At 36.3% G+C, this 16,333-nt stretch overlaps 1 protein-coding gene across 1 annotated transcript in view; it reads left to right on the top strand.

Annotated features, from left to right (window-relative positions):
* SYDE2 (synapse defective Rho GTPase homolog 2) overlaps positions 1 to 16,333 on the top strand; it is a 48,258-nt gene that overhangs the window by 20,174 nt on the left and 11,751 nt on the right. The window contains exon 4 of the mRNA XM_077905275.1: positions 2,757 to 2,883. Coding sequence (XP_077761401.1) covers positions 2,757 to 2,883 — 127 coding nt within the window. The remainder of the gene's footprint in view (positions 1 to 2,756; positions 2,884 to 16,333) is intronic.

The following is a 16,333-nucleotide window of genomic DNA, read 5'->3' as shown; positions in this document are numbered from 1 at the left end:
GAAGGTGAGAGGTAGGACATCGGAACTTTTAAAAACTCATCTCAGATATATTATTCAGATTGAGTTTGTTATTTATATGAGATTGAGGCCTTTAGTTTCCAGTCAAACTATGGTTCAGTTACTTTTTCTTAAGGCTCTCTGTTTTTCTCTCTTTTTTTTAGGCAGCACGTTGAGAGGTCAGAGATTACACAGAATTTAAAGCTAATTGTTAAACAAAAACTTTTACAATTGAATATTAAAATAAGTACCTCAAATAGCACTGTACATTTATGGTCTCTTTTCCAAACTATTTTATAAAGAATGGATATGTAAGACTTGTACCTTGTTTTAAAAACTCAGAGAACATTTTTAGCAGTGCTTTTTATTTCCCTACTTAACGTTTAGAAATATTTATTTTATTTTACTTTTTAAAAGATTTTATTTATTTATCCATGAGAGACACAGAGAGGCAGAGGGAAAAGCAGGCTCCCTGCGGGGAGCCCCATGTGACACTAGATCCCGGGACCCCAAGGTCACGCCCTTAGCCAAAGGCAGATGCTCAACCGCTGAGCCAACCAGGCGTCCCTACTTCAAGTGTTTGATTTCAGAAGTCAGCCTCTGAAGTTAGGGATAATATTCTAAAGTGTCCTTTCCTTGAAATACCTATATTAGGTCTCTGTATTCCTTTATTCACCTTTTGGGATAACATGTTCCATTAATTTATTACTTACTACTGAAGTATTAGCTTTCTTTATTCTAGCTTCATCTCCATTTCAAGTTCAAGGGGATACATCTCTATTATGGAATTTTGTGACAATCCAGTATGCCTACACTAGAAGGGCTCTACTCAAGTTATTTTCTTCTAATGTGATAGCATTTTCTTTGATCCTGCTTAATATTTTAGTTTTATTTTCTGGATCATCTATGGTGCTACCATGTCTTGTGAGATGTGACCAGTGTAGGAAGTGCTATTCTCAATGTGAATGAACTATCAATGTGGATAAGAGTAGGAAATTCCCTTCTCAATACATTCACTCCTTAGTTTCCCATATTATGTTGATCCTTTTGAATGTAAGCAGCACGTTGTATTACCTTCTATTAGAAATAGTTGCAGGTTCCTGGGGCACCTGGGTGGCCCAATTAAGCGTCTGACTCTTGAATTCAGCTCAGGTCATGCTATCATGGGTCATAAGGTCGACATGTTCCACTTTGGGCTCCACACTCAATGAGAAGTCTGCTTCTCACCTTCTCCCTCTCCCTCTGCCCCTTGCCTTACCCACATGCATGCACTTTCTTTCTCTCAAATAAATAAATACATCTTTAAAAAGTTGTAGGTTGCTTACTGTATTCCAATTAATACTTAATAGCTTATCTCATATTTTGGATAACAGTTCTCTGTATCTATTAGTGACACTTTCCTATATCGAGACACACTTTCTGTATTCTATCAGTTATTTATTGACTTAGGGAGGTTTGTGTCATAAGTACACCTGGAAATTACATTTGTGTACTCCTTCTCTTAGATTGTTTATAAGATTTTAAAGTGATTTCTAGTTCAAATCATTGGGGATCTTCATTGTTTTTACTTTATTTCTGTCTTGAAATAATTTCTTTATAACTTCCTTCAAAAAAAAAAAAAACTTCCTTCAATTCAGGTGATTCAACTTCCTGGTGTTTGATGTGGAAGTATAGTTAACAATCATTTATTTATTTTTTTGGTCTTCTTGAAGGTTTAAAAAACAAACTCTGATTGCTTAATCAGACATGTTTTCTCTTTATAGATACCATAGTTGATTTCCTCTCAGTGAATTTATAGTGAACTTCCTAAGACTTAATATTTTATATCCTGTTTGAGCTAACAGTGTTTAAAGTATAAATCTTTTTAGTGTAGTTTGAGGGGAGGATGGGTGATATCTGTTCCTCTTATATATATTTTGAGCTAAAGGTTTTATTTTACCTTTAATATATTATCTTAATTGAATTTCCTTCATCACTTATTAGTCAGTTAACTTAGTAAGTTAAAAAAAATTCCAGGATTGCGTTTATTTCTTCCCTAGAATCTTTTTTTTTTTCTAAAAGGATAACTTCAAATAGTATACTGGAATCATATTTCAACTATATGCTTTTTTTATGAATAAATAAGCTGAGATTAATAGAGATTAAATAGCTCACCCAAAGTCACTAAGCAAGGAATGATAGAGTGGGGCTTTATGGAATCCACAAAACCCTTGTTTGACCACTGTGCCACACTTCTTCAGTTTAGAGCAAAAGATGTGAAATGATACAATTTTAGGGCATGGAGATATTGGTTGAGCATATAAAACTAAAGTGAAGGGCTTGTATCTTAAGATAGCTAGCACTACCGAACTCATAGCATATTCTTTGTTTTTTTTTTAATATTTTATTTATTTATTATGAGAGACACACAGAGAGAGAGAGAGAGGCAGAGACAGGCAGAGGGAGAAGCAGGCTCCATGCAGGGACCCCGATGTGGGACTGGATCCTGGGACCCAGGATCACGCCCTGAGCCAGAAGGCAGACGCTTAACCACTTAGCCACCCAGGCGTCCCATATTCTTTGAATTTAAATGTAGGAATAGAATGTTTTTATTCAACTGATGAATATAGTCTACCAATTTCAAAAGCTGTTTGAGATATTTTTAATGAAATGTTATCAGAATATATTTGATTACCAATTTCATGTGACTTACACATTTTGTGCTATTATATTTTTTCTTTATCAAATTTATCATAATGTGGCTATAATTTTATTTCTAGGTGGTAGGCCTGTACCGATTATGTGGTTCAGCAGCAGTCAAGAAAGAACTTCGAGAGGCTTTTGAGAGAGATAGCAAAGCTGTTGGTCTGTGTGAAAACCAGTACCCAGATATAAATGTAATAACAGGTAATGAATACTTTTTATTCTACGTATACATTCTGGAAAGACAATATATGTAGGAAAAGGAATTGAAGTACTGTTTTGTAGCCTAAATTTTTTAAAGATTTTATTTACTTGAGAGAGCATGTGTGAGAGAGAGTGAAAGCAGGGGGAGGGGCAGAAAGAAAGGGAGAAGCCAACTCCCCGTTGAGCAGGGAGCCTGATATGGGACTCTATCCCAGGACCCTGGGGTCATGACATGAGCCAAAGGAGGACGCTTAACCAACTGAGCCACCCAGGCACCCTTGTAGCCTGAATTTAATTGGGTTTTATTCTGAAGTCTTATTTTCCTTCCTCACAAACATTAATGTGGGGATGATATTTTCTGTGAGAAGGTAACAAGTTATTGTCCCTATCCTCAAACAGCCAACAAATATTGGAGGTGGGGGGAAGGAGAGGAGTAGTGATGGGAGTAAAACCTACATTAAATTAGCCGTACTAGGTAGCAAAAGAAAAAGGCTACATTTTCTTCATATGGTGATAAATAAAACACCATTAGAGTTCAGTTTGATTGAAACGTAGGTCATGTAAAGCGCATTGAGTATCTGGGTAGAGAATTCAGATTTATTTAGTAGGCAGAGGGAACCCATCAAAGATTTTTTTTTTTTAAGATTTTATTTATTTATTCATGAGAGACACACACACACACAGAGGCAGAGACACAGGCAGAGGGAGAAGCAGGCTCCCTGCGGGGAACCCAATGCAGGACTCAATCCCAGGACTCCAGGATTACGCCCTGAGCCAAAGGCAGACGCTTAACAGCTGAGCCACCAAGGCGTGCCCCCATCAAAGATTTTTGAGCACGGGAGTGAAATCTTCAGAGATAATCTTCTAATCTGGCAACTCTATGTGATGGATTGGAATTAGAAGAAACCAGAAGATATAAAACCAGTTAGGAGGCCTTGGCAGTGGTCCCAGCAAAGAGATAAGGAATGCTGAAGGAGTCTCAAAGCAGTAACTACAGGAAGGAATAGAATTGAAAGGATATGAAGAAAGAGAGGGGCCAGATAAGCATGACTTGGACACCTGGTTGATTGGATACCATTTGCAGAAAAAGCTGAGAGGAGAGCTAATGCTTTTGGTGGAGAAATATAAAAAAAGATTATGAATTGGGTTTCTTTTCAAATATATATTGAATTTGAGGTACTAGTAGGAGATCTATGTGAATATGTCAGGCAAAATAGAAAGTATAGCTAAGGAGAGGATTTAGTAAAATTTACCAAATGGTGAATATAATCCAATGTATAACATTGAACATATACTTCCAGTACTCCAGACGTGGGGGAAGAAAATGGGAACGTGAGGGTCATTGACCTATAGTTGTAATTAATGCTTTGTGATTGTCCATAAAATTTGAAAAGACAAGGACTTTGAGGATCTCCAAACTTCGGAGGCATGCAAAGAAAGAAGATTCAGCTAAAGAGATTGAGAGGAATGTTAGAAAGTTTGGTATTCAAAAGACAACAGAGTTTAAGGCAAGGTATGAGGCAGTCATTTGATGGAGAGATCATATAAGATGAGAACAGAAATAAGGCCTTTGAATTTGGCCATTATAGGATTATTCATAACCAATAGATATCTTCAGGGACTATTGGCTTATAATTCCATGTTTGTTTTTGTTGTTGTTTTACTTTTTATTAGCAAAGTTTTGAAGCATATACAAAAGTAGAGAGAATATTATGATAAACTCTCTTTTTCCATCACCTGGCTTCCATAATCAACACCTGACCAAACCTGTTATCTTTAATACCCCTCATTTGATTCTCACCTAGACATGGATTATTTTGAAGTGTATCTTGGATATCATATCCATTCACCTATAGATGCTTTGGTATGTATCTGCAGCTCTTCTGTGTTATTTTGATAGTTCTCTCTACTGTTAACTACCATTTTTTTCATGCTGTAATATTGTTTGTTTATCTTTCTACTTTGATTTCTTATTTCATGTGCAATTACTTGGTGAGGAGATAATTTGAGGAAAGTTCAACTTTCCCATATTAAACAGATTTTTGTTGGTTGGAATTCTTTAAAACTTACTTTTAGGATTGGGGCTTTTTTTTTTTTTTTTTAAGTCATGAGAGATACAGAGAGAGAGAGAGAGGCAGAGACACAGGCAGAGGGAGAAGCAGGCTCCATGCAGGGAGCCCGACGTGGGACTTGATCCCGGGTCTCCAGGATCACACCCTGGGCTGCAGGTGGCACTAAACCGCTGCGCCACCGGGGCTGCCTGGATTGGGGCTTTTTATAACAATTGAGGTTCTCAATCTCTGAACTCTGAATGACTGTATTTTCATAGTATTTAATATATACTCTTAGATAATTAAAACTTTGATACTATTTTAAAAGAGACAGCAAAACCAAGGCACTTTTTCTTTCTTATAAATTTTAGCAAATCAGAAATAATGGATGCTTTTATTTTTTTTAAAGGAAGAAAAGTTTATTTTTCTACACACAAAATGGATCATGTCTACAAAAAAAGTAGAATTTTCCCTTTAATAATATGTAATTATAATCGGCAAAGAACCCATTTTATGAATTCATTAAAGGGAGATTTTATAAATAGCAATTCCCAGGAAATTACACTCTATAACCAAATGAAATGAGATATCATCTTGGTAAATCATTATCTTAGAAATAAATCGTGTCAAATATATACAAATTAAAAAGATGAATCATGTGGTTTAGTTTGATTATTTGCTATAAAACAGATCCTTAAAAGTTTGTAGCATGTGCAAGTGATATGACTAATAGGCCAATGAATATTAGATTTATAGCATTCTTTTCTAAAATTGAGAGTTTTCATAATTTATGAATTGGGTATATTTTGGCTCTATTCTTTGTACTCTTCCGTTTCTGGAAAGCTTTGTACTCTTCTGTTTCTGGAAAGCTCTTCCGTTTTTGGTTTTGGGTTAAAAGATTTATTTATTTTAGAGAGAGAGTGTGGAAGGGAGGGGCAGCAGGAGAGTGGGGAAAGAATCCAAAGCAGACTCCACACCTGGTGTGGAGCCCAACACAGGGTTTGATCCCAGGATCCTAAGATCATTATGCGACCCAAAACCAAGAGTTGGACGCTTAACTGACTATGCCACCCAGGGGCCCCAGGAAAGTTGTTTTTAAAAAGAACCTAGAGATATTTTCTTTCTTGATAAAGAGCCAATGAAATGATTCAAAATTATCTGAGAAATATCACTGGAATTACAGTAAGTTATACACAAGGTCTCATTGTGTCTCAAAAGAAAGGATATTGTTGATTTGGGGAATTGGCCAGTAATGATGTTGCCTCATGTGTTTATTCCCTGTGAGCTCACATTTCTAAGTAAACTTAGAAATATAATTTACAGTTTAGTAGTTTTTTAAAAATGAGCTATTAATAAAGTGAGTGATAGAGTTTACCCACAGTTTAATGTGTTCTTTGTAGTTGCTCCAGACAAACCAGATTTTTCAATGAAGTGCAAAATTTAAGGTACGAAATCTATTCATGATTGTTTATGGGGCTTATTTATCAAAGGAACAAGAATTTAGAAAAGTAAAAATATCATTTGGTGATTAGAAAATTTTTCTCCTGCAGAGAAAAATTCAATTTGAATGTGTTTGCCCTATGTATAATTGACTTCATATTGCAGTATTACACCACCGAGATCTAAATTCAAAACGTTTATTTGACCATGACTTTTCTGATTTTAATTCTTTTTAAATTATTCATTCTTTTATTTTCCCTGAAAAGAAAACTTGATCAGAAATAAACACCAAATTATCTTTAAAACATTAATAATTTTCTTCATTTATGCATATTAAATATACATTTTCCCTACCATATGTATTATATGTTCTCTAGTCTCTGGCACATTAACTTTCAAATTATTTGGTCTTGTCTTTCTTTCTTTGTTTCTTTCATTTGTTTCTTGATTTTATTTATTTCTTCATGAAAGACACACACACACAGAGGCAGAGACATAGGCAGAGGGAGAATCAGGCTCCAAGAGGGGAGCTTGATGTGGAACTCTATCCCAGGACCCCAGGATCACAACCTGAGCCAAAGGCAGATGCTCAGACACTGAGCCACCCATGGGTCCCTATTTCTGTTTTGTTTTTTTTTTTTAACCTGGATTGAACATAGACATGTAAACTATAAAAACACTAAAGAATGAAGAACACTGAGGAATGGTCATAGATTTAGCAATTGAAATAAACTGAGGCAGTGAGAGCCATTTGATCTGAATAACATCTATAGAGTGTGACCAAAATAAGCAGGAAGTTCAGAAAGAGTAAGTGAGGTAGAGTGGGGTAGATGAATGGTTTTAAAAAATTAATTTATAACATTAACTTGCAGAAATGTCAGTGATTCTACATTCAAATATATCTACTCTAATGTATCTTTATTATTCATAGAAGTTTCACCTGGGAAAGAATGACTCTCACAGCCCTGTACTATTTTCAGTATTCTGGTTCTGCTGAGTTAAATTTTTGCGATCGTGGGTACTGATAGAGGATGGAGGCACTTTCTCGGGAGACAGTGTCTCACTTGAAGAATGAGGTTATTTAGTATATTAATCTTCATAGTCCGGCAGTTGCTGGTAGAAAAATGGTATCCATCTATCTAACCATCATATACTGAATGCTTACTATATGTCAGACACTTTGCTAAGGCATTTGTAATACAACAATGTGTAAGAGATAATGTCCACCCTCAAGAATACTAGTCTAAGGGGAAAGATAACTGATTATAATATATGAGCAGGAACACTTAACTTATTGTGGGAAAATTAGGGAAAACTTGCTGGGAAAGGTGACTCAGCTAACTTTAAGAAGGTGAACTGATTTAGCCACAGGGGTTGGAGGAGAGCAATTTATTAGCAGAAACTTAGATGGAAAACTACATGACTTGTAGTACTTGTTAAAGAGGAAAGCACCAGGCAGGGGAGTAGTGGGAGATGGCTGGAATGCTCTCTCAGACTGGAACCCAGACCTGGCAATGAGTGTCATTTGGAAACAGCAGAGTTAGAACATGATCATTTTCATTTCTCTCTCTCTCTCTCTTTTTAAGATTTTATTTATTTATTCATGAGAGACACACAGAGGCAGAGACATAGGAAGAGGGAGGAGAAGCAGGCTCCATGCAGAGAAGCCCGATGCAGGACTTGATGCCGGGACTCTGGGATCACGTCCTGAGCCAAAGGCAGACGCTTAACCACTGAGCCACCCAGGCATCCCTCTCTTTTTCTTTCTGTCTTTTCCCTCCTTCCCTTCCTTCCAGGTTAGTTGGATGAGTTTCCATGTACTAGGGTTTTTGGTTTTTTTTTTTAAGATTTTATTTATTCATGAGTGCCACAGAGAGAGAGAGGCAGAGACATAGGCAGAGGGAGAAGCAGGCTCCAATGTAGGACTCGATCCCAGGACCCCAAGATCACCCCCTGAGACAAAGGCAGACACTCAATTACTGAACCACCCAGGTATCTCTCAGGTACTAGGTTTTACACTTCTACACTAAAGACATATCGGTAGCTAGGAGGGCTAAAAAAAATATAAGGAGATGGTGATCTATAAACTCTTTGAGGTGAATATGTGTAATTCTATAGTGACTTTTAAAAAATTATTCTTGTGTATTTAATAAAAAGACTTTAAAAAATTGTTCATTTGTGTTGTAGTCCTAAAGGGTAAATACTGAGAGATTATTTGTTTTGTTTTGTTCTCTAAATCAGAACCAGAGTTTTAAACTTAATACTGTATATTCCTGAGGTACTGGTATGATGGTGGCTATAGAAATCAAAGTAAGAAACCCAAAGGAGAAGGGGAGTCTACGCATAGGAATAACTAGAATCCACTTAATCACTTATCCTTCCCTATCTGAAATTAATTGGTTTATTTACTAAATATTTATTGAACATTTACTATATGCCAGGAATTCTTTTAGGCACCAGGGACAAATAAACAAGATGAACAGTATCTCAGTCCTTATATGTGTATTCTAGTGGGGAAAGAGAATCAGTAATCAAGCTAATGAATAGTAAGATATAGTAACTTATGAGTGATAAGTAGGACAATGGGAATGATACTGATTGGAGGTAGTAGTCAGCTTGGTGAATTCCATGGGTAGGGGGTTCAGAAAAGAAAGTTCATCTGAGAAGTGCCTTTTGAGCTAAGATCTGTATGAAACAGAGTTAACCATTGGAAGATCTGGGGCCAGAGTTCTAGGTAGAGAGAACAGTGATTTTGCAAATTGAGAATTAATAAAATACAGGTACTACAAACCAGTCTTTGAAAGGTAGAAGTAGTTTTAGTTATTAGAGTGCTCTGTGTGTGTGTGTATGTGTATATGTGTGATGATACCTATTCTATCATGGAAATGAGTAGAATTTTCCTGTGGAGTTAGTCCTTGTGCCTGAATGAAAGTGAAAGGCATATGGTTTCATAGTATCTATTACAGAGCAACTTAAGAGATATAGCCAGATCCAATTCTTTATTTACATATATTTGCCTGCATTTTCTTCAGGTACATGATAAAAGTTTTACTGTGTTGGGCTAAATAAATTTCTTCATGTAAGTAGTTCCAGTGTCTCCCTTTACTAGTTCCTGTGGCAGGAGAGATTGTCACCACAAACTTAGTATCGTAAAGTTTTTATGTCCCCAGAATATTTGAAAGATGTTAAGAAGTCTGTCACTAAGTTTTTGGGATAAGGTCATATAGCTAATTTCTAGATTGATAGTATATGTCACAACCTAGCATAAATAACTCTTCTCTGTATCATTTTATGAAATCTTTTGATTATTTTTCCAATTAAATTATTTTTCCAATTAACTCTTTGTCTACATATAAAAAAAGGAGCTATAGCTTTTACTTCATTGAACATAATGTACATTGAGCATTCTTTAAGTGCTTAGTATTTGTTAGTAATAATTCTCCCTTATTTGCCCTCAAATTATAGTGAAGTAAGTAATCTTGAACTTGGATTAATTTAAAATTCCATTTATATTAATGGTTGTTTAGTATGTTAATTATGTAAAAGATAATGGTATTTGAAATATGTATTTAACTAAGCTATAAAGTTATCTTTTCTGGAGATCTTTTAGGTTTTAATTTAATTGCTTTATAGGGTGAGTCTCAAACTACTAGGGCATTAAATTTTGTTAGGACTAACAAGTCTTGCTTTGTCAAGGACACATATGGAATTTTTTTTTTTTTAAATCATGCCCTAGAGGGTTAGTAGTGTATTTGGCAACTACAGGAAATTGCATTTTCATTAACTGTAACTCAGTTGTGCTCTTTACACCAAATATTGCTATTCATTGTAGATAGACTGCAAAACTAATGATGGTAGTAAAAAAAAAAAAATCACATATAAGTTAAGGAATGGGAATAAACAAGTACCATGTCTGCTGTGTACAAAATACTTTTTCATCAGTGTACATCTAACATGTATTGATCTATCAATCTTTATATATCATATTTCTTCATATATGTTAAGGAAGAAATTTGGTCATTATTATCTTGGTTTACAAGTGCTATTTCCAGATGATCTTTCTTTTTTCACTGTTGAGTAGTTCATCTGAGGAATGATGTTTCTCTTGAGGCTTATGACACCACCACCTCTATCTTCCATATTTAACATCATCTGCAGAACTCTCGGGCATTACCATTTATTCACTGAACACTTTGAGATCTCACCAGTGATTATATTTCTAACTGAAGTCCTGCCTTTGTCCTAAGTGATTTTTTTTAAAAGATTTTATTTATTTATTCATTCATGAGAAACACAGAGAGAGAAGCACGGATACAGGCAGAGGGAGAAGCAGGATCCATGCAGGGAGCCCGACGTGGGACTCGATCCCCGGTCTCCAGGATCAGGCCCTGGGCCAAAGGTGGCGCTAAACCGCTGAGCCACCCAGGCTGCCCCTTTAATATGCAAATGACCCATCCAGAATCTATTTGTTAAAAGACTGTTCTTTTTCCATTGAATTGTATAGAAATACAGTTGATTTTTACATATTGATATTGTGCTTTGCTAAACTCATTTATTAGTTCTATTAGTTTTTTAGTAGATTCCTTAGGATTTTCTATATATGAGATTAGGTTGTCTACGAATAGAGATAATTTTACTTCTCTCTTTCCAAGATGGATTCTTCTTATTTCTTTTTCTTGTCTAGTTGCCCTGGCTAGAACTTGCAATATATTTTGAACAGCAGTAGCAAGAGTGAACATCCTTATCTTGTTCTTGATGTTAGGAGGAAAGTATTCAGTTTTTGCCATTTTTTATGATGTCAACTGAATTTTTCATAGATCCCCTTTAGCAAGTTGAGGAAATTCCCTCCTCTTCCAAGTTTATTGGATGCTTTTATCATGAAAGTGTGTTGGATTTCATTCAGTGACTTTTATGAGTCTATTGAAATGATCATGTGGTTTATGTCCTTTATTTTATTGATATAATATATTACAATAATTGGTTTTCAGAAGTTAAGCCAACCCTTGCATTCCTGAGATTAATCTCACTTAGTCATGATGTATATTCCTCCTTTTTCTCCTCCTCCTCCTCTCCTCCTCCTCCTCCTCCTTCTTCTTCCTCTCTTCCTCTTCTTCCTTCTTTTTAAAAATATATTGCTGGACTTAGTGTGCTAGCATTTTGTTGAGAAATCTTGTGTCTGTATTCCTAAATGATACTGGTCTGTAGTTTTCTTGTGATGTCTTTGTCTGGTTTTGGTATCAGGATAATGTTGGCCTTTCTACTCTGATCTTTATTTATTATTTTTTAAAAGATTTTATTCATTTATTCATGAGAGAGGCAGAGACACAGGCAAAGGGAGAAGCAGACTCCCCGCAGGATCATGCCCTGAGCCCAAGGCAGAAGCTTAACAACCACTGAGCCACCCAGGCGTTCTTACTCTGATCTTTATATTTTCCTTTCTTCTATTCACTTTGAGTATAATTTGGTCCTTTCCCCCCCCCTACTTTCTTAAGATAGAAACTGAAGCCATTGATTTGGGACCTTCTCAGTAGAAATCAATCTTCTAACATAGACCCTTAATGCTACAGATTCCCTCTAAATTCTATTTTAACCTCATCCCACAAATTTTGATGTGTTGCGTTTTCATTTTCAGTTAGTTCAAGCACTCTCTGATTTCCCTTTTTCTTTTCTTTGATTCATGGGTTATTTAGAAGTATGTTAGTTTGTGTCAAAATATTTAGGGAGTTATCCAGATTTTTAAAATTATTAATTTCTCATTTAATTCATTATAATCATAGCACATACTTAATGTGATTTGAATTTTTTTGTTCTTAAACTTATTTTAAGGTCAAAGATATACACTTCTGTGGTAAATGTTTTCTTTTGAACCCTTGAGAAGAATATGTGTTCTGGTGTTTTGGAATGTAATATGCTATAATTACCAATGTAGTCAAGTTGATTAATAATGTTCCAATCCTCCGTGTCTTTATGTGTTTTTTTTTCTTCTTGTTAAGAGAGGCATGTTGAAATCTTCAACTATGATTGTGGTTTTGACTCATCCATCTTCTACCTCCCCCTTTCCTTTAAAGACTTCAATTACACATGTATTAGGTCACTCGTGTTTGTTTTACAGCTCACCGATATTCTACTCATTTTTTTTCCAGTCTTTTAAAAAAAAATCTCTTTAATTTTAGATTATTTCTATTGCTAGGTCTTCAAGTCATTAATCTTCTCTGCTAAAATTAATTCCATCCATTGTATTTTAAATCACTGATATTTTAGTTTTCACTATTAGAAATTTGATCTTTTTTTTTATACCTTCTGTGTCTCTACTTAACATGTGCAGTCTTTCTTCTAGCTTCTTGAATGCATGAGATACCATTTAATAGCTGTTTCGATGTCCATGTCTACTAATTCTATCATCTGTGTCATTTCTGAGTTGCTTCACAATTGATTTTCTCCTTGTTATAGTTGATATTTGCCTACTTCTTTATATACATGGTAACTTTTTGTTGGATGTCAGATTGTGAATTTTATCTTCTTGGTTGCTAGATATATATTTTTTTTATCCTTTTAGATGCTTCTGGGCTTTGTTCTGGTATACTAGGTAAGTTACTTGGGAACAGTTTGATTCTTTTTTGATTGTGCTTATAAGTAGAATGAGAGCAGCTTTTAATAGGATTTCTCTTTTTCTATTTCTTTGATTCACTACTAAAACAAAACCCTTCTGTGTACTCATATTAGTTTCCTGTGGCTGCTGTAACCAAGTGCCATAAGGTAGTTGGTTAAAATAATAGGAATTTATTGCCTCATGGTTCTGGAGGCTGGAAGTCCAAAATTAAGATGTCAATAGGGCTTTGCTCCCTCTGAAGGCTGTAGAGAAAGTCTTCCTTGCTTCATCATAGCTTTTGGTGATTTGCTGGCAATCTTTGGCATTCCTTGTTTTATAGGTGCATCACTCTAATCCTCTGTCTTCACAAGGTGTTCTCTTCATGCTTCTTCATGTCCTCTTCCCTCTACGTATGTCTGTCTCTGTGTCCAAATTCCGTTTTATAAGAACACCAGTCATATTGTATTAGGACCTGCCCTAATGACCCCATTTTAATGTGATTATCTCTATAAAGATCCAAACAAGATCACATTTTGAGGTACTGGGGACTAAGACTTAAATATAGGGGGTTTTTGTGTGTGGGAGACATAATCAACCCATAACAGTACTGTACCCAAATCCCATGAGGTATGAAGTTTTTCACTTTGGTTGCTCAGAACAGGAGCTATTGCCTGCCAGTGTAAGCTTCTGAAGTTGTTTCCTCTAATCTTTGTGGGCGGTTAGTTTCCTCACCTGCACGTGCTGATCAGTACTCAGAGACTCGGGGAGTCTTGGAAATCTCTAGCATTTTTTCTGGGCAGCTGTCTACTCTCTAATACTTTGTTCTTCAAGCTCTAGCTGCTTTGATCTCCTTAGACTTCTAGTTTCCTCTCCCCAAATTAGCTAGACCTACTAGTTATTGTACCTTCTCACTGTGACCTGGAAAGGCTTTCCAGGCAGTAAGCTGAGGCAATTATGGGCATATCTCATTAGTTTCCCATCCCTTAGGGATCATATCCTTCTTTGCCTGATGTCCAATGTGTTGAACGTAGTTTTTTTTTTTTTTCCATATATTTTATCTGGTGTTCCCAGTTGTCTCAGGCAGGGAGTTAAATCTGGTCCACGATGCTGCATGTTGGCTGGAACAACTGTCTGTTTTTCTAGCCTGTATCTGACTTACTGATTGCTACTAGAAAAAGTCATACAAAGGTGTATGTTGCTACCAGTATAAATCCATGGACTTCAAAATTAACTAGGCTTTCGGTGATGTCTGCTAATAAATATGTGTTCTTCTCTCTCCAGCCCCCCTTTTCTCACTCTTCAGAGTGTCTGTTTAATATCTTCTCATTTCTCATATCCTATTTCACTCACGTCACTCTTAGCAGATGACCCTGTCTCCCAACTTCATGGAACAAATAGAAGCCATCAGATAGGAACCTCTTCTACTTGTAACCCAGCCTGCCAGCATGCCTTCTTTGGCATACATCCTTTCCACTTTTCCACTGCCTTTTCTGTAACAGTATAGAAATCATCTTCCTCACATTTTGGACTAATTTTAATTCCTTCATGTGTTCTTATGAGTCTCTTCTTCTTCTTCGGGGATTTTGCTCACCTGATCATATTCTTCCTTCTTGGATCTTGAAAACCATTTTAATGTCTTTATATTAGCATTTAAATGTTCAGTTCTTTTTCATATTAAAAAAAAATCCCTACTTTGATCCTGCTTCCCCCCTTCCCACTCATCTATGGTTATCACCTTCTCTCAAAGCCAGATTTCTAGAGTAGATTGCATATCTTTCTTTCTTTTTCTCTATTTTTTAACATCCATTTACTACGCAACCTGACTTCTATGTTCTTTATTCCCTTGAAGCTGGGCCTACCAAGGCTGCTGACTTATTTCTCTGGTGGACACTTTTTGGTCCTTATTTTAAATAATCTCATGTTTCTTCTACCTAGTTACAAAAACTCCTGCCTTAGAATCACAGCAGGAATTTGTTAAAATTACAGGGATGTGAGCCCTAACTCCTGGAGATTATGATTTAGTAGGGCTGGCATGGGGCTCTGGAATTTTTTTTTTTTTAAGTTCTTCAGGTTATTTCAGCGTGCAGCCAAGTTGGTGAAACACTGTTCCCCACAGTATTTAACATGGTTTTTATCTAACCTATTACTGGTTATCAGCTGATACCATAGACTCTTTGTCGAAACAGTTTTTTTCTTGACTTCCTTGGCAGCGTACTTGCCAGTCTCCCCTTACCCTATCTCTGCCTCTTCTTACCATCCATACTTCTTTAGTTCTCTTTGGAAAAATCCTCTTCGTAATGACCCCTTAAAAGCTGGTGTTCTTCAGGCCCTTCTCACATATTCTGTGCCTCCCTGATTATCTCAGCCATTCCCAAGCTTCGTTATCATCTTTAAGTTGATCATTCTCAGGGTCTCCAGCCATCTCTTTCCTGAGCCTAGAGTTTATATCCAGCAACCTTTAATGTCCCATAGATACTTTAGGCTGAATATTTTCAAAATGAAACTCCTTTCTGTCCTTTTCCCCCACTGTTTAAAGTATGGCACTGCCATCCACCTAGATGTTCAAGCTCCAAACCTAGGAAACATCCTTATCCCTCCTTTACCTCAAAATCACAAATGCATTTTTGATTTAGTGATCCTGTTTTGGGAGTTTATCCTATAGACATACCTGAATACATACAAGTAATGATGTGCAAGGCTATTCATTGTAGCATGTTTTGGAATAACAAAAGATTAGAAACAACCCAAGTATTCCATCTGTAGTACCTACCAGATGCAGTTCTGGAATATCCATACTTTGGAATATCTGTGATGTGGCTATAAAACCCCACTTTTATTTTTTTTAAAGATTTTATTTTTTGGGATCCCTGGGTGGCGCACAGTTTGGCGCCTGCCTTTGGCCCAGGGCGCGATCCTGGAGACCCGGGATTGAATCCCACGTCGGGCTCCCTGTGCATGGAGCCTGCTTCTCCCTCTGCCTTAAAATAAAATAAATTTTATTTATTTATTCATGAGACAGAGAGAGAGAGAGAGGCAGAGACACAGGCAGAGGGAGAAGCAGGCCTCATGCAGGAAGCCCCATTCAGGACTCGATCCTAGGAGTCCAGGATCACGCTCTGAGCCAAACGCAGATGCTCAACCGCTGAGCCACCCAGGCTTCCCTAAAACCCCACTTTAGAAAATCTTATGTAGCAAGATGTGATTCCAGTTTATTCAAACAGATGTTTTGATCCAGCATTCTCTTTGGATATAACACCAAAATCTACAAAGCAATATAAGGAAGAATACTCTCTTTCTCGTCAGTAAATAAAACAAAACAAGATCTATTCTCTTAGCAGCTTCCAAATACACAATACAGTATTATTAATTA

Source organism: Canis aureus, chromosome 8 (genome assembly GCF_053574225.1).
Source record: "Canis aureus isolate CA01 chromosome 8, VMU_Caureus_v.1.0, whole genome shotgun sequence".
Classification (NCBI taxonomy): Eukaryota; Metazoa; Chordata; class Mammalia; order Carnivora; family Canidae; genus Canis; species Canis aureus.
Note: the sequence above shows the minus strand (reverse complement) of the source record. Positions and strands in the feature narration are given on the sequence as shown.